We start from the raw sequence: 18,980 nt of genomic DNA, 5'->3' as shown, positions 1-18,980 counted from the left end.
GAAGAACCCGTAAATTGGCTATTCAACCAAATGGACAGCCCTGAAATATGTATGTGTGTGTGTGTGTGTGTGTGTGTGTGTGTGTGTGTGTGTGTGTGTGTAACATTAATGTGGACTCAGCAGGTTGTATTTCTGTCTCTATATTTAGGAGTATGTATGTGTGTTTATCACAACTAAAGAAAAAGAGGCCAGAGGCCATGAATTTGAGGGCATGGGGCATGGGAGGTCTTGAGGAGAAGAAAGGAAAAGGAGAATTTGTGTAATTATATTTTCATTTCAAAAATAAAAATAAGTATAATAAAAATTAAAATAAATGAATAAGTAAAACATGAAAGAAGTAGGAGGTTGCATAATCTCTCTTACTATAAAATCTTGAACAAAGCTGTTATGAGATAGTGTTCAAGACAGAATGACTTGTATATCAGCAAGAAGGCACAAGTAGTGATGGAAGATGCTGGGATTTGAAAGGCAAAGTTAAGTTAATGGCATGTGTAGAGAAAGGGAGACTCTTTGAGATGCAGAAGCTGAAAAATCTGGAAATGGAGGAAACTCCAAATCATTCTACAGGTGGCTAAGGAAAACTGGAGAGGCAATACGGTTGTTTTCCTCACTTCCTTCCATCCCTCCATCCCACCTCCTTTCCCTACTGTCTTCCTATTCTTTCTCTCCCCTCTTCCCTTCCTCTTCTTCCTTTCATTACTATTTTTTCTCCTTTGATTCTTGCCCTGATAGTTACTGAGAGCTTCATCTATGCCTGCCACCAGGCCATGTCTATTTTAACAATTATATGTATAAGTTAATTATTTTCATATTAAGGATCCTTACAAGTTTAATAATGAATACTTCTATTGTCATGTAAAGAAACCAAGGCTTGGAGTAATTAAGTTATTTATCAATGTCATATGACTTGCATGCAAGTGGGTAGGGCAGAGACAGAAATTAGCTGCATTTTAGGTCTCCTACTTCAATGTCAGCACAAGTAAGTGCTCAGCTGTGGTGGTGATGAGCTTCATAACGACACTGGTGTTGATGGCAGAGAATGCCATGGTTACAAGTATGTTCTCAAGGTCACATGGTAGTCAGAGTACCTGCTTCTAAGCCACTCTTTTCCCTGTAGACCCAGGATAATGAATGTAAGAAATAGTTTAGAACATTTACTTCTGGAATAATAACCTCCTGTTCTGGTTCCATTTTTCCAAATTCAAATTTCATTTGAATGCTTTTGAGATTTAAATAGAGCTATTAAGTGCTACCAGAAACAAGAATGAAACTATTTCAGTCTAATATTTGTTTCCTTGTAGACAATATATAGATATAGATATAGATATAAATATAGATATAGATAGATATTCTGTGTGCTTCTGACTGAATTAAACTAAAGATAAAGACTTTTCTATGTCAGGGGGATATTTAAGCTTTAAGCCATTGTGGGGACTACACTGACTCCACATTGCCTGATGAATTGGGAGTCATCTTCTCTCCCTCAGACACTAACTTGTTTATAGCTCACATTCTAGGTTAACTGTTTCCTTATGCCCTAAAGGTTATGGGGTTTAGCAATCCATTTTAGCAATTGACCTTAGGTGAGAGACACTGTGAGCCCAGGTTGTGAGTGTCTGGTGGCTTCCACATCCTCCCCTATCTTCCAAGTGAGGAAGCTACCTCTGGCCTCAGTTCTGGCTTTCACCCCTACTATTCTTTTGCTCTGTCATAAGCAGGTACGAGGTTGGGCTTAATGATCAATCCCTGTCCTTGTCAAGTACAGAAGAAAAAAATACATTGGACACCTGTTGTTCAAATCTTAGAGATATTGGGGTGAAAACTGAAAGATAAGAGAAGCAGAGTAGCCAGCCACTAGTTCTTACCTCTATGAAATCCTCAGTCTAAAGAGAGTGAGTTCCTGTTTCCTCACACCTTATATACCTTTTTCTGCCCTGCCATATTACTTCCTGGGATTAAAGGAATGTGTGCTTCCCAAGCAAATGCATGAAATCTCAAGTGCTGGGATCAAAAGTGTGTGCCACCACTGCCTGACCTCTATGTCTGGCTCTGTCCTCTGATCCTCACGCAAGTTTATTATGGTACATAGTATATCACCACAGACCCCAAACCCACACTGCTTACCTGACATTCATTTTTCATTTCAACGTGGTAAAACCATGCCTGTGTGCCTTCCATGTGCCTTCACAAGTGCTCGCTTCTCCAGGATGTCATCATGCTTCTCATTGCTCAGCCCAAAGCGATGGATACTCCCACCCATCAGGAAGGCCCTGCAAACATTCTGTTGCACCCAAATCACTATTGGCGTTCTCTATTCAGTACACTTGCACCCATTAGAAAGCAGAACTTTGGCCAGGCAATGGTGTTGCACTCACTTCATCCCAGCATTTGGGAAGCAGAGGCAGGTAGATCTTTAAGTTTGAGGCCAGTCTGATCTACAGAGTGAGTTCCAGGACAGCCAAGGCTACACAGAAGCCCTGTCTTGAAAACAAATTTTTTTTAAAAAGGCAGAATTTTGAGGCACAGACTCAGTTTGTCTGTCTTATAGGATAGTGGTTTTATGACATTTGAGCAGATTCATTTCACTGGTGTGTTAATGAATTTTGTGGGAGGCACAAACCATTCAATGACAGATTTAGACAAAACTCACTATTAAGTTTACTTTAATTTTTTCAATATCAACTAATGCTACCAGCATATATTATTGAAAAGGAGAATTTCTGAACCAGAAATTGACAAATAATGGCTTTGAAGAGCTTATGTTATAAAACCACTTGAAGCTTTTTGTTTGTTTGTTTGTTTTTGCTTATTTTTTTGTTTGGGTTTTTTACTTTTTAAATGACTGGGAAGGACTGAAGGAAATAATACCTTATAACATATTAAGTTTGAATCTGAAGATTACTCACATGGTGACATTTCCTTGGCATACAGCCATGCCTCCTTGTGTGTATCCACTGAAGATAGACTGTATACCAAGATGGCAGAGGTGAGCAGTGTCAACAGAAATCACACACCCCACAAGGCTTAGGATCGGGCTTGTCACAACAGTGTGCTGTGTCCTGTCCTGAATTTCATTCTAGAGGAGGAATGAAGTACAGATTGGAAAAGGAACGTGGAGACCTAATGGTAAAGAGGAGAATGGATGGTGGCCCAGAGTACTTGGAGGAAAAGATCCCTAGAAAGGAGAACAGAAAAAAAAAAAAATGGGCAGGCATAGAGCTACCTGACAGTGTCCTCTCTCCCAGCTTCATGCATGTGCTGTCAGCATTTGCACAGAGGACTCTGTTGACTGGAAGGTGTCCACCCCACCTTTCTGCCCTTCCCTTTGGGAGCTGCAAGGTTCCTCTGGAGAAGCTGGAAACTAGAAGGGGCATGCCTGGAAGGTGATCAGTTGCTCCTATGCTCCAAGGCTAGTTCTTTTCCACACTAAGATAAAAAACAAAAACAAAACAAACAAACAAACAAAACTGTAAATCTCAACTATCTCTTGTTCAATTGTATGTGTGTATGCATGTATTCGTGTGTGTGTGTGTGTGTGTGTGTGTGTGTGTGTGTGTGTGTGTGTTAGAAGTCCATCTTTTTGGAGGAAATTTATGTTGACTGTGTGCCCATCATCACATACCATAAAATATTTGAACTTCTAAAACAAAGATGCATCAGTCAGAACTTGGATAGAACGAGGTCAGCCCCTCGAAGAATTGGGATTACAGTGTCTTTATTGTAATAATCTGCCACCTTCATGTGCTTCTTCCATTTTCTTATTACAGGGTAATGCCCTATACTTCAAATCTGCCAGGAATGTGACAGTGAACATTCTCAATGACCAGACAAAAGTGCTGACTCGGCTGGTGACAGGTAAGAGAAGAACAAATTGACAAATGGCTGATCCATCTGAGCACCTAGACAAAACAGCCTTTCCTGTCCTGTGAGATCCCACATGAACTTGAACAAGGGTCTGCTGACCGCTTTCTGTGTAAAGAAAGCAAATTCAGCTTATAACCTCTGATTCTACCGAAAGGTTCAGTCTCATCTATTTACATGTTTAACTTACCAAGTACCATTGCAGAAAAGCTGTTTTTAGTAGAACAAAACTAAATGGCCCCTACACACAAGCCAGCTCCTTCAACTGGTTCTCAACCAAGAAAACTTTTACATTTTGACTGTTTATTTTTGAGAATCTCATACATGTGTTCAATGAGGTATGATCATATATACCCTTCATTCCCTCCCTCCAACTCTCCCCAGCACACTCCCACCCAATTTAATGTCCTTTTACTTTAATAACCTACTAATTGTAGTTAGTGTTGCCCATACATATGCAGGTAGGCGGCTATTCACTCAACTATGGAAAACCTAACCAGTGGCCACATCCTCAAAAAGGAATACTTTTCCCTCCTCCAGCAACTATCCACTGTTTGTAGTTCCCCAGTAATGAGTGCGGCCTGGAGACTGTGTACCCCATCTATGCTGGCATTTGTTCTGCCTTGATCTTATATAGTCTGTGCAGGGAACTACAACTGCTATAGGTTGATGATCATGATAGCCTTGGTACATCCAGAAGACAGAATTTCACAGTGCTCCTCCCTGTCCTCCAGCTATTATACCATTTTGACCTCATCTTCTGCAAGCCTCCCTGAGCCTTGGTGGAGTAGGGGTTGATATAGATATTTAATTTAGAGCTGAGCACCCAATCTCTTTATTTAACCCTTTTTGACCAGTTGTGAATCTCTCCACTGATGGCTTCCCATGGCAAAAAGAAGCTTCTCTGACCAAGAGTGAGAGCAGTCTATGGGTGTGAGGTCAATAATATTTAGAAAGCAATTTGATGGCATGACCCTGCATACTGGAATACTTGCCTACCAAGATGTGCCAGCTTGTGCAGCAGTAATACAATAGTTATGAGGTGACCAACTGCTTTCTGATTGGATGAGGCCTGTTTCCCAGGGAGGAATTTAATGCTTGGTACTGTAATCTGAGCCAAAAGCCCGTGGCTTTGGAGATCATAGGCCCTAGGATGGAGCCTGCTGTTTTAAATTTGGGTAAAGAGTCATGCTGTCCAAAGTTCCCCTTTCACCAGTGCAGGAAGGCTAGCTATACTAAACTAAGAGCAGAGGGTGTGTGTGTGTGTGTGTGTGTGTGTGTGTGTGTGTGTGTGTGTGTATGGCATATGTGAGTATATGATTGTATGTGTATGCCCATGTGTATATATACACGTGCCCACATATGTGTATAAAGGGCAGAGGTTGACATCAGATGTATTTATCCATCACTCTCCACTTTATTTATTTTTTGAACAACATCTCTCACTGAGGTCAAAGTATACAGATTGGTTACACTGGGAGCCAAATTAATTAGGGGATTTTGCTTATCTCCACCCCTCCATGCCCTCATCATGCCAGCGCTGGGGTTATAGACACAGCTAGCATGCCCAGCTTTTACATGGGAATTGGGTATCCAAAATCAGGTCCTCAATGCCTTCATGGAAGGCACTTTACCGTCTCAGCCATTTCCCTTGCTCCTGGAAAAGGATCTTTAATGATAGTTTGAAAACTTGTCCTGTTTGCTATACTTGCTGTCTTTGAGCCTAACTCAACTGCAAGCTCCAGATGTGTCCACAGGCTATATATGTGTGGTTCTTTTTAGTACAGAAGATCTGTCCCTAACAGCCATGGGAAACACACACTAGATTTTAAGCTTTGAATTCTAACAATTTAAACAAGGATTGGTTGTTCATAATAATGATTCCACTGATAAGCATTGGCCTCATGGACACATTTGTGTGTTGAGTGGTGTGATCAATGCACCCTCTGTAGTTTTACAAGACATGATAAACAGAGAGGCATTGTATACCCCACAGTGGAAGGGGAATGAGTGGGTCAGAACGACATTGTTAGACCTTCAGAAGAAAATGCCTTTTGACTTTAGGGCTGAGAGAAAAGCATCCAGATGGATTTTTAAGAGGAAAGTGACCCAAATGCCCCCAAACATTACCGTGAATAGAATTTCCAGAGGCACACTAATAACTGAGTCACAGGAAAGCAGGTGCCATTGCATAGAGCCCTGCTCCCCTGTCCCCAAGCCAAGTTGCAGAAGGATGTCAGGAGTTACATAGCCCTGAGGTGGACTGGACCATGCACAGCAGAGAAGCTCCTGGATCTGTGGAAATGCTGCCCCGTAGAGCCGTGATGCACAAACACTGTTCCAGCAGGCATCTGGACCGTAGGCTTTGCTTGTAGAACATCTGGCCTCCAGTCACTGGTGCTAAATAATTAAATAAATAGCTCCAGTAAGCAGTGATTTAAGCGACTTGTGTGAAAAGTGCCTCCGGGAGGGAGATAAATTCAGCCTCCAGCTCCCAGATCCCAGAGCTCAAAAAGAACTGATCTAGCCTGTTGATCTGCAGTAGGAGATTTGGTTTACTTGAAAGATTGTGTTTTGATAAAACTGACAATGACTATAACTCCTCTAAAAAGAGCCCACCTCTGTCCCTTTCCCTCCTCCCTCCTCTCCTCTTTTTTCTCTTAATCTTCCTTCTCTTCCCAGCTCCCTCTCCCCCCTCCATATTCATCTCCTCTTTCTTCCTACCCCCTCCTTTTTGCTTCCTTCATCTGTTCTCTACATTCTTCCTTCTTCCGATCCCCCTGTCCTCTCCACTACCCTACCCCTCTCTCCCTCCCACCCCTTTTGACCCTCTGGTCACCTCTGCTTCCTTCCCCCTCTCTCCTCCTCTTTTCTTTCTCTTGCCTTCCAGTAGCCTTTTGATCTCCCATTCCTAAATTAGTCCCTCTTAGGAGCTTGACAACAGCAATCCTTACTTTAAGATGAGGCACAAGAAAAACTAATTCTGGAAAAACAAAAAGAGTTAAAAATAATGCTTTCCAATTCCTCTTATATGGGATGTACTATTACACCAAGCATTGCAATTCTGAGGGTTCCAGGACTCTCCTGTGTACCTGGGAAATATCTTGAAAGTCTACTACAATGTCCTATGTTCCAAGTGCAGGCCATCTTTTTGCATGAAGCATTACTTCCAGAGATAGAACTCAAGCCAAGCCACTGGTGCATTTTGACTCATAATGTTACTGATTGAGTATCTTAGCACAGTCCTTCTATGGAGCAATGGAACATGTAAGGAGAACAGCTTTAGGTGGAGAAAGTGTCCTAGTCCCAAAGAAGAAATTAGGGTAATAAGCACTAGGCTTTTCTTGTCTTCATATTCCTGGTGGCCACAGTAGCTACACCCTTGAGGCTTTGCCTTCTTCTCCCAGTTGGGGAGAGGAAACTAAAGAGTCACACATAGACTGTGACCCATAGAAAGGTGTGAACTGAAGAAGAGATTCCAGTCAGAAGTCATGATGGTTTTCTTTCCCCAAAACAGTTTTAAGGTCTCTGAGGGGCTTCCAAAACAGTATCCAGTTCCACCAGAATTTCACTCTAAAGCCATTTTTTAAGATTCCAGCCATGACTAGGGAATTTTGGCAGTCCCAGGTAAAACCAACAAAGGACAAAGCTGTCTGCACCAACGAGCCAGCAGCCACTGGGAGGACTTTTGGCTAAAGCTATGTTTTGCTGGGCTTTATGTTGGCAAATGGCTCTGGCCCTTGGTAAATTCTATTTCATATTTTGTGGTTTTTCTGAAAGTGAGACAACTTAATTATGTTTTGTATGCTCTGATTGCTGTGGTTTCTTTTAGTACAATGCCCCCCTCCAATAAATCTCACACACCATTCCAGAGTCCACAGTGAGCTCAGGCCCTATACAGCAACCCTGGAGCCATGTCTGACAAGCTTGCCAGGTTAATGGAAGCCAAGACCAAGCATTTGTCTCCCACTGTCATATCTCCATATGACTAGGTCTGGAGTGGGAAAACTGCCCTGCCCTGTCCATGCCCATCCTGAGGTTGTTCATTCAGTTTTCATTAGCATATTGTCTTCTATTTTCAGTGTCCTTCCCTCCAAACAGTGTTATCCTTCTAGAATTAACAAACAGTATAGATTTCACTTCAAGTTTTAATGGCACCAATGAGATAGCTACATCATAGCTCACATAGGAATACCTACTCTAAATCCATTACACAATGTTGTTCTTTAAGATTTCCTTGGGTTCTTTGTCATTGATTTTGACATTTCTTCTTCCTCAGAAATTTTGTCTCCTTGCTGTTTGGGATGTGCTGACTCCAGCCCTCTTCACCTTCCTAAACAGAGAGAGACACTTTGTGTTCCATGTAGTATTCTGAGAGGTGGATTCTACTCTCAGAGTCTCCCTTGCTCCGACAGTGACTTTGAGGGAGCTGTAGCCTCACAGTGCTTATTCTTTTTCCTGTGCAACCAGACAAGATCATCTCCAGGACTCATGATGCTTGTAGATTCTTTATGATCTCTGCTGCTTCAGTCTCTGGCTCATTGAGGAACCTTTCCCATGCACTTTTTCATGTTAGAGAGTCAAAGTGCATGTCCTGGCCAGGGAGGAGGTGGTCGGCTAATTGAATGTGAGTGTGTGACTGGGCAAAGTGCACTAAGAGACACTCATCATTAGTAATGTTCAATGCATCATAACTATCTCAGCAGAATAATGCTAATGGCAATGATGAAGGTGACAATATCCACTGGAGTAATCACCACTACTCATGGCATTTTGTGCCTCCAAAGTTCTTTTTATAAATTCAGTATCCTTCGATCTTTGAAGCCTTTCTCTGAGGTCCATGGAATAGATGATAGTTCACTTTTGCCTACACAGAAACAGAAAAATGAAATGACTTGCCTACAACCACATTGCCAAAAGAAGAGGAGTGGGGGAATTTTGACTCTAAGTCCCATACTTGTGACAAAGAATGTGATGCCAGATATACAGGAACTGTTCTGGTTCTAATAACCAGATCTCAACCTAAACTTAAGTAATTTCACAGAACATTCCTAGATAGGGTCCTTCAGGGAACAAGATGGATAGAGCCATCAAAACACATACATACACACAGGAGAGGTGTATGCACATACACGTAAACACATGTACACAAATGCATAAGCCCTCTCTCTCTCTCTCTCTCAACATCAACAAACACAGACAAAAACATCAGCCTTCTCCAGACCACAAGAGCCACATATCCTCCTCCCAGGTGAAATCACAGACTGTTGAGACTGTTGTTTACCCAACACCATTTTTGTCTTGCCCAACTCTGTCCTACTTCTAGATGGGAGTTATTGGGATAGCCAATCACAAAATTACTCTTACACCCTGAAAATACTTCATCTAAATCTTGCTTGCTTAAGCCCCACCCCCCTTGACAATAGCCCAACATGAGCTTAGATCCTACAGTAAGTCTTCATGGCAGGTTTTTGTCCCTATGCCCCCGTTTGAGTGGGAAGTGCTTCCTTCCTCCCTGCAATGGCTAAAGACTATTTGGTCCCTGCAGGTGTAGTCTGCTTGTCCTCTCACAGCTACTTATTTTAAATAATAGTCTCTTGAACATTTCCTAGAAGGAAACAAAAAAAAAAAAAAATCAACTCATAATCCTGTTGGCCTCTTTGGGAAGATAGAATGTTTCTTGACTTTCCTGGAAAATTTTTCTGCAGGGTAGAGCAAAAAAAAAAAAAAAAAAAAAAAAAAAAGACTCAATTTGATTAGAGCTGGATTCAAGTAAAGATGACCTTGCTGCTTGGGTGCTCTCATGTAGACCAGTTGTTGGGAGCCACCTGAAATATGTGTGCTGAGTGTGCCCCAGCTCAGATAGGCTCAGATGGCTCCTATCAGGACCTCATATATATTAACCAGCTCACTTTTTTGCTGAATCTCTGGAGGTTGCTGAAGCATTAATAAATTGAATTTGTACAAGTCTGGCTCCATTAGGATACAGATCTGGTGGGACCAGGGCCCCCCACTTATGCAATGCCATAGATAGCCTATGTTCAAGAATAGCATTTGATGCCACACAATGATCTCAAAGTTTATTTTTTATTAAATTAATTCACACTGTAAGATACTTAACTGGTAGAGGAATTAATTATAATATAGCCATTGCTGCTTGGAAATTATCTGTCTACTGAGGAAATAGATTTGTCGTCATATCAATCAGTGGGTCAAGGGTACAAACAGACATATTTCAGCTCAACTTATGAGAACCCTGTCTGCTTTTTATAACTAGCTGAAGATGGTTAGTTCCCCCAAGAGATGACGATATTATGGGTCCCAACACTTTTGATCAGAAGCCCTCAAGTGTTTGACACTAATTTGGGGCTAGCAGAGAAAAATCTCATTCAAGCATTCATATGAGAATAGGATGACCTCTAGAACCACATCCCAGGACCATGTGATTAAATGCAATTGACAAGATGAGATGCAGTCAAGACACTGATTTCCATGGCCAACTTCAGAAAACCAATCCACTTAACATTGAAATCAGAATCAGACACAATCCCGGGGAGCACATGTGCCCGATGAAAAGCTTTTGTAGTCAAATTCAACGAGGCTAATGTATTCCTCTTCTCTTTCTTTCTCTCTCCCTCTTAGGTCCGAAAGCTGTGGAAGCATACGGCAAAAAGTTTGAAGTAAAAACGGTTTCTGGAAAATTGCTCTTTTCTGCGGATGACAGTGAAGTGGTCGTGGGAGCCGAGAGATTGCGAGTCTTAGGTGAGAAAATTTAAACACGTGATTGGCTGAATGCTACCATGTATATTTTGAAGGGACAATGACAGAGTGCATCCACTGAATGCTTGTGCCTTTCCCCAATGCATATATTAAAATCTTAACCCTCTGGTATGACAATGCTTGGAGATGACACCTTTATCAGGAAATCCATCCCTGGACCTGATTGGACCTTTTATCAGTAATGTGAGGTCCCTTGAAAGGAAATGAAGAAGCTGGTGGTTTGGTAGTTTTATGCCCCTCCCCCTCCTCTATTCCTCTTCCTTCCTCCTTCTCTTCCTCCCTCATCCTTCTTCATCAATGGCCCTTGTTCTTTCCCTTCCCTCACTTTTAAAAACACAAGGAGAATTTGGCAGCCTGAATCTTGAAGAGAGCTCTCCTCAGAAACCAGCCAGAATGACACTGGATCTTCCAAAACTGTGAAGATAAAAAAATAAGTATGTTGTTTTAAGCCATATAATCTCTAGTATATTGTTATAGGAACTCAAACACAAGCAAATGGGGTGGAGAAGTAAAAATGAGGCCACTTTCCTAGGTTCTTTTAAAGGGAGGTAGTTTGACCTGCATGGACTCTGATTCCACAGTGAGCTTTTCTCACACTGTGAATTCATTTTGGTTTCTGTTTCAACCATTACCTTTTGGTTTCAGTGTGTGCTCGTATAAGTAAGTGTTCATGTAGGACATGCTTTTCTTACAAACCAGCAGGTTGAGAAGTGAATTCTCAGTCTGCAAATGAAGTATAATCCAAGAAGGTTTTTTTTTAAAGTTTAGGTTTATAGATGTAACCACAGATTACTGAGTTAGACGCTCTGGTGGATAGGTTTGAAGTCAGTACTCATAAGCCAAGAGTGATGGCTCACATCTTTGATCCTAGGACTCACAAGGCAAAAGCAGTACTGCTGCAAGCTTGAAGCCAACCTGGGCTACATAGTGAGCTCTGAGCTGCAGAATGAGGCTCCAATTCAAAGAATAAGAAAGACCTGGCAGGTTGGGGAAGGAAAGACAGAAAGCAAGAGCTGAAGGAAAGGAATGAAATTATTTGTAAAATTTTGTGTAATGATTTATTTACATGCATTTATATCTTGTGTATATGAGTATTTTCCTTACATGTATGTGTATGAACTATGTGTGTGCCTGGTGTCCTTGGAAGTCAGAAGAAGGCCTCTGATCCCCCAGAACCAGAGTTATACATGACTATAGTTTGCCATGTGGGTGTTGGGAACTGAACTTAGATCCTCTGAAAGAGCAGGAATTGCATTTAATGGCCCAGTAATCCCTCATTCCTCATTTAAAAAAAATGTGAAGCATAACAGAAATTTCTATGATCTTCCTGCTGGATCAATGAATTTGAGCATACCTGTGTCTTCCAAGACTGCCCAATGAAAGTGCCCAGTGTAGTGGTTCAAATCATACTATTGAAGCAGACCTAGTTTTTGGGGTGTGGAGGGGTTCTACACAGGGTTTCTCTGTGTAGTTTTGGTGCCTGTCCTGAATCTCGCTCTGCAGACCATGCTGGCCTCAAACTCACAGAGATCCACCTGACTCTGCCTCCCAAGTGCTGGGATTAAAGGTGTGCACCACCACCACCCAATGCAGATCTAGCTTTTAATTGCTGATGTTGCACACTGAGCTGTGTGGCTTGGGGCTGGTTACTGACATCATTGAACCATTTTTCTTCTCTTCTCAACAAGGCTAAGAATACTCACCATCAGAAATTGGAGAGTTATTAGAGGCTATATGATAAGCACTTCCCTCAGACCCTTAGTCAGTCTTTCTAACCCAGTTGGGCCCCTGTCCCTTTGTCTTAGCATGTCATCAGCTCAGTGGTCAGAAGACATAAGTGACCATCCTTAAGGGGCCAAGTGGAGGGGAGGGCACAGGATGCACAGGTGGGGAGGAGAGAGGGCAGTCCAGTGTCTGGTTGGTGACTTACCTATAAAACCATTCAACTGCATTCTCTATCAGGGTTCCCTGTTCACATCTTCAGAATGGGAGCTGCTACAGAACAGGCTTTCAAGCAATGCTTTTTCATTGGTGAAAAATAAAAACAAAGTTCCAAAATTGCATAGCTCCAAGATTTATAATAGCTGAGGGTCTGTTATCACCTTGGAATGTGGGTGAGGGTTGAAAGTAAAGATGTCAGACATTGGAGTGTTATCAAAATAGTTTTATTATTTCAACTTCTGTGTCCTCTGTGACTCTAGGCTGTGACAACTTGACGATGAAAAGTAAGCAACACAATTAGGACAGCTCTTGGTAACAAGTGTGTTTCCAAGTTGGATTCAGGTCTTAGAGGATTCGAAGGCCTGACCACATAGAACTCTTTTTTAATACCTTCTAAATGAATAATATTTTTTGAAAAGTCTGTGGACTACTTTCTCTGATCAGGTACCACATGTAATTGCATATTAGTGAATGTATACCTTGAACTTGAATCATCCTGCTTTAGCCTCCCAAAGTAAAAGCGGTGATTGTGATCATGCATGACCATGTTTGGCTTCTTCCATGTCTTACTTGTTCTTTCTCTTTGTGAAGTAGACAGAATCTTCTCACCCCCATTTTGCAGGTGGCAGAATTGAACTAAGCTGTACATGAGGGGAGCTCAGTAAGACTGAGAGCAAGTTCTCCCAGCCTGCTGTTTAAAGTGGTACACGCTACACCACAGTTCTTTGCTGAGTCCTCCCCTTAGTCCTACTTTAAGATGGGGAAACTGAAGCTTGGAAAGGTAGAGAAGCTTGTCGGAGAAAATATGATGTTGTAGTCAGACCCTTGTTCAAATCCCCAGCCATCGACACCAAACTTGATGGTCTCCACCACAAGTGAATATGTCAGATCAAAGAGCTTCTCATCTCTCACAAGCTATGCTTCTATTTATAGAAATGACCTTTCCACACTAATGGTAGGTTGAATAAGGCTGTGCTCTTATTCAATGGTATTGTGTTTTACCAGCTCTGAAATAGTTGGCCAGAAGATGGAATGATATGGTATTTCATACTATGATAATCTTGCACCCGTGGATTTTGCTGTCCCCAGTAGCTCATTCACACTTTTTTTTTTTTTTTTTTTTTTTTTTTTTTTTTTTTTTTTTTGGTTTTTTGGTTTTTTCGAGACAGGGTTTCTCTGTGTAGCTTTGCGCCTTTCCTGGAACTCACTTTGGAGACCAGGCTGGCCTCGAACTCACAGAGATCTGCCTGCCTCTGCCTCCCAAGTGCTGGGATTAAAAGTGTGCGCCGCCACCGCCGCCGCCACCACCACCACCACCTGGCTCATTCACACTTTTTGATTCATGTCACCTTATTAAAACCCAACTTTGCATAGAAATTAAAATGATTCACAATAATGTTAAATATCTAGATATGTTGGATTAACCTTACCATACAGAACTTTGTAATGATGTCATTCTTGAATGTCACTGTCCCATAGTTGCTTAGACTAAAATCCAGGACACATGATAGTTTCCAATTACTTCAAAGCAGGTACTTCTTGTTGGTGGTAATATCAACTGAATAACAGTTGATAAGATCTGCCACTCTCCACCTTTAGGGGTATTTTCTTGTTTCTGGAAAAACTAGAAAGGACATCTCAAAATGAAAATCCAACTGCTGTCAACAGTGCTAAAGATTGGGAAATGACCACCCCACAAATCTCACATCAATCTCTTCAGTGAAAGGAGTCAAGCATGCTAGAGAGATGAGCTTCCTGTCAGCTGGGACTCTGCCATATGGTGTGGAATGAAACATTTAGGCAATTTCATTTTTAGCTTAATGAGAAGTTTGTGAGACAGTTCAACCTCTTGGGAGGTCTGGGTCGGGATGGGTAGTTCATTGGAGCAGCTATCACAGCTGGGGTTGAATCTCTGCTCATCCTTTTAGGGTCTGAGTGACCCTGTTCAAGGTGACTTTTCTCACTAAGCTTTCGTTGTCACCCGTCTAAAGCAAGAGATGGAGGTAGCCAGAGTGGTGGTACATTGTCCTGATCCCGGCTCTTATCTGGGGAGGTCAAATCAGGATGATTGCAAGTTTAAGACCAGCCTGGGCTACATATTAATAGTAAGTCACAGGTCTTCCTGCACTACATTATAGGAGAGAGAGAGAGAGAGAGAGAGAGAGAGAGAGAGAGAGAGAGAGAGAATATGTGTGGTTTTTTTTTGTGTGTGTGTGTGGAGAGAGAGAGGTTGAATATTATAAGAAAAATGAGTAAAAACCAATTTTTGCCATTTCTCTTTCTTTTTTTTTTTTTTGGTTTTTCGAGACAGGGTTTCTCTGTGTAGCTTTGCGCCTTTCCTGGAACTCACTTGGTAGCCCAAGCTGGCCTCGAACTCACAAAGATCCGCCTGCCTCTGCCTCCCTAGTGCTGGGATTAAAGGCGTGCGCCACCACCGCCCGCTTTTTTTTTTTTTTTTTTTTTTAAAGATTTATTTATTTATTATGTATACATTGTTCTGTCTGTATGTATCCCCACAGGCCAGAAGAGGGCACCAGATCTCATTACAGATGGTTGTGAACCACCATGTGGTTGCTGGGAATTGAACTCAGGACCTTTGGAAGAGCAAGCAGTGCCCTTAACCTCTGAGCCATCTCTCCAGCCCCCGCCATTTCTCTTTCTTTTCTGTGGTGCTGAGGCTAGACCCTGGGCCCTCACACACTCTATACAAGTGCTTTACCACTTGTTTCTGTGCTTACATAGCTGTGACTTTCACTGTGGATGTGGCTTCTTCTTCCTAAGTATCCTCCATCCCTATGATGCCTGGCTTTCAGCGCTCTTGGGAGCATAGAACGCAGTGAGAGTAGAATATGTAGCCTGTAAGCAAACACTGAGGATGTAGGGACTTACTTTGTTGTTGGTGGCGTCTAGTAACCTACTTAGGCTTCAGGAGACATCAAGACTGAACTTGAACATACTATACTTGTGAGTACACAAAGGAAATTGGCTATGAACATACAGCAGTATTCATGTCTCAGGTAAGCTGGGACTAGTAGACTAAGAACATGATGAGGCCAGAAGAGAATATACCTTCATAGGTTAGGGAGTGCCACACTTTCCTATGTGTGCAAGTGTTCTGGTTTGCTTTCTGTTGCTATGGTTAAATATATTTACTAAAAGCCACTTGGGGAGGAAAGGATTATTTGGCTTACACTTCCAGATCACAGTCCATCATTGATCGAAGTCACTGCAGGAACTGAAGCAGAAACCGTGGAGGAACACTGCTCTCGGCTTACTCTCTGCTAGGTTTCTTATATAGTCCACAGCCACCTGTGAGGAGATAGCACCACCCATAGTGATCTGGGCCCTGGCACAGCCATCACCAGTCAAGACAGTCTTTTGCAGACATTTCCACAGGGCCTATCTGATCCGGACAACTGTTCAGGTGAGCTTTCCTTTCACTGGTTGCCTCTGTAAGCAAGAACTCTCAGGTGGTACAAATCTGGGAGGAGGAAACTGAAGTTTCTAGTTTTTGTACTTCCTGTCCAATCATAAACACTAGTACTTGGACTAGAGGAGGGCTTTGCCATTCTGAACCTGACCTGAGGAAGGATTTGATAATTCCCCATGGCTCTGAGGTAGTGCTCTTTGACACGACTGTGCCCATGTCAACAATACACAAAATATCATGCACTCTTTTACACATTCACTCAAGGATTCTTCTGCTCCTCACATACCGCAGTCTCTATTTGCCTCAAGTTTCCTCTTTCTCCCTATTCCACATTCCCAAAAGCGTAGACTCCTCTGGCTCTTGTGGAGATCTCTATGTCTCTTTAGCTTCACTTAATACATTGAAATTGAGGCCTCTCCTTCTGAACTCCCTGCCTCTCCAAAGGCAGCAGTCATGATCTTCCTGGTGATGTTTCCATGCTAGTCTTCAAGGCCATGCTTTCCATTCAGATGCTAGGTCCTTTCTGCTCAGGAACATGGCAGCTTCTCCCATCCTTGGGTTTTCTCGAGTACAAGATTCTCTCTTCATGATAGGCACAAAAGAATTTAACTTTGTGGTGAGATCCATCCAACTACTAGAGAAGTATAAAATAAATATGTAAGCCAAGGCATAGTGTAGTTTATCTGTTACTATAGAGTACATCTATTAAACATTGGACCAGAATGGCCTATCTAAAGCAGCAAGAAAATAGACAACATGAAAGCCAGAGCACTTAAAATACATCTTCATGGCGACACCAGGGAGAATAAGCCTTTAGTTTTCATTACCGAGGAATTTCATCGAACAATGAATTGGACATTATAGCATTTATAAACAAAGCATAATTATAAAGGACTATTCTAATTGTCAATTAGATCTATTTATACTCTAGATTCATTTTGTAAATGTGTCCTCTAGATGCCACTTGGTGATAATTATCTGAGTTACGTTATTATCAATTGAAAAAAAAACATTTTAATTAAATCTAAAGCCATTTGAATTAGCATAAAAATTATAGAAATTTAAATATGGCTTGAAGTTTACGGGTTTTTTTTTATTTTTTTTTTAGGACTGCTCAGATGGTACTCTTAGCCATTTACATTTTGCTTTTTATGAAACTATTGAAACTTTACAATGAATAGTCACAGTGAAAGGATTGGAGTGATATTGGTAGGGTTCATTCATTCACTGAGTGTGTCTGCATCATAAGTGTGTTTGTGTGTGTGTGTATGCCCAACTCTCTGCTGCTGGTGCCATGGAGACAAAGATACATGTCATTGTCCCTACTCTCCTGGAGCATTTTCAATCTAGTCTAGAAGATGAGACACTCATCTGATTATCTAAGAACACAAAAGTCTGATGCTAGGATAAGGTACCATTAGACTCCATCTGAGTAGGAGAAAGGTTATAAATCTTAAGTTTTTAAATAGAAACATTTGGAGCAGGTCTTTCTTATGTATAAGTTTGTGGGGAACGACATAGGAAGAGTTTACAAGAGTGAATGATGACACGTAAGTTCATCACTCAGAACTCACCTCATTGTCAGTGCTATAAGCCCAATGCAGACTGAGAGAGAGCACTTTAGACAAGGTACTAAGGAGATGGTTTTGTGAATAAGAGCACTTGAGGTCCCCTATCTGGATCCCTAGTACCAATGTAAAAAGCTGGGTATGACTATCATGGTTTTAATCCAGTGCTGATGGGGGCAGTGATAATAGGATCATTGGGGTTTGTTAAGGGTCTAACTGAAAATCAGTGAGCTGCTGGCTCAGGGAAAGGCCCTGTCCCAAAGGAATAAAATAGACAGTAATAAAAAGGATACCTGGTGTCTTCCACTAGTCTCCACAAGGGTGCATACACCCTACCAATGTGGGCACACACACACATGCACACGCACATGCACAAGCACACACATATGCACACACAGAGACAGAGACAGATAGGCAGGCAGGCAGACAGACAGGCAGACTAGGGAAACTACTGCCTTACCTGATTGAAAAGCCCCAGGGTGATTGGCTGCAAGCTACACTCAGCAGCTCAAAGAATGAGGCCAAAACATAGCATCTCCGCTGGTCTCCAAGACTAGGCTGATGAGATGTGCTGGGAAAGACAGCAGTGCTCTAGCTAGGGTTAGAGTGACTGCAAGTGAAATGGACAGGATAGCTCTCCAAGGAAAATTGGGTCTTATCATCGGGAGAAGGAATGGTGCTAGGTAAGGAAAGCAGCTAATATTTGTTACATTAATTTCGGGTATATTAAAGCAAGTTGTAATCACTGTACAGGGACAGAATGGTTCAAATGGCCATTTCTCTTATCAGAGAAATCTTCCCTGCCCACTTTAGAAAAATATTATAAATATTTACAATACTAAGCTACTGCCTGGCTTAAAATGATGCTATTAGAATAAAGTTGAAGTATTGTCTGTAGATGCTCTGGGCCAGTGACAGAATTAGTAGGTTAACAGAGACAATAGCATGTTGAGGACCTCCAGTATTTGCTGTCTTGCTATTGCATGAAAATGTTCCTCCTTCCCTGTCTGTTCCTTTGTGATGTTTTATTCCTATCCTTGGGCCAGTTCTATATAGGCATGGTGTACACTGGTGTTTTTCCCCTGTCCCCCCTCATATCCCCTATATGTTCTGTTAACCAGAGTCTAGAACAGTACCTTGCACCCAGTCAGTACTCAGTAATGGCTCCATGAGTGGATCACAAGATCTTGAACATCAGAATGCCCTACAGTTAATGTAACATTAACATGACAGGAAGGGAAATCATGTTCCCAAGTTATACAACAATTATCATAGTAACTTCCCTGAGGGTTTGCAATGGCTGAAGAAAGGAGGACAATGGGAACGAACGATTTGGTGCAAAATTGCTGAAGGTTGATCACTAAACAAATGTTCTGGGGGCTGGGAAAGGGTAGAGTTGC

General features: G+C 41.9%; 1 protein-coding gene across 5 annotated transcripts in view; it reads left to right on the top strand.

Moving 5' to 3' along the window:
- Sgcd (sarcoglycan delta) overlaps positions 1-18,980 on the top strand; it is a 937,685-nt gene that overhangs the window by 783,987 nt on the left and 134,718 nt on the right. For all 5 annotated transcript variants that reach the window (XM_037201381.1, XM_028888758.2, XM_037201382.1 and 2 more), the window contains 2 exons: positions 3,768-3,855; positions 10,504-10,623. In XM_037201381.1, coding sequence (XP_037057276.1) covers positions 3,768-3,855; positions 10,504-10,623 — 208 coding nt within the window. The remainder of the gene's footprint in view (positions 1-3,767; positions 3,856-10,503; positions 10,624-18,980) is intronic.

The sequence above is a fragment of the Peromyscus leucopus genome, chromosome 8b (assembly GCF_004664715.2).
Source record: "Peromyscus leucopus breed LL Stock chromosome 8b, UCI_PerLeu_2.1, whole genome shotgun sequence".
NCBI lineage: Eukaryota > Metazoa > Chordata > Mammalia > Rodentia > Cricetidae > Peromyscus > Peromyscus leucopus.
Note: the sequence above shows the minus strand (reverse complement) of the source record. Positions and strands in the feature narration are given on the sequence as shown.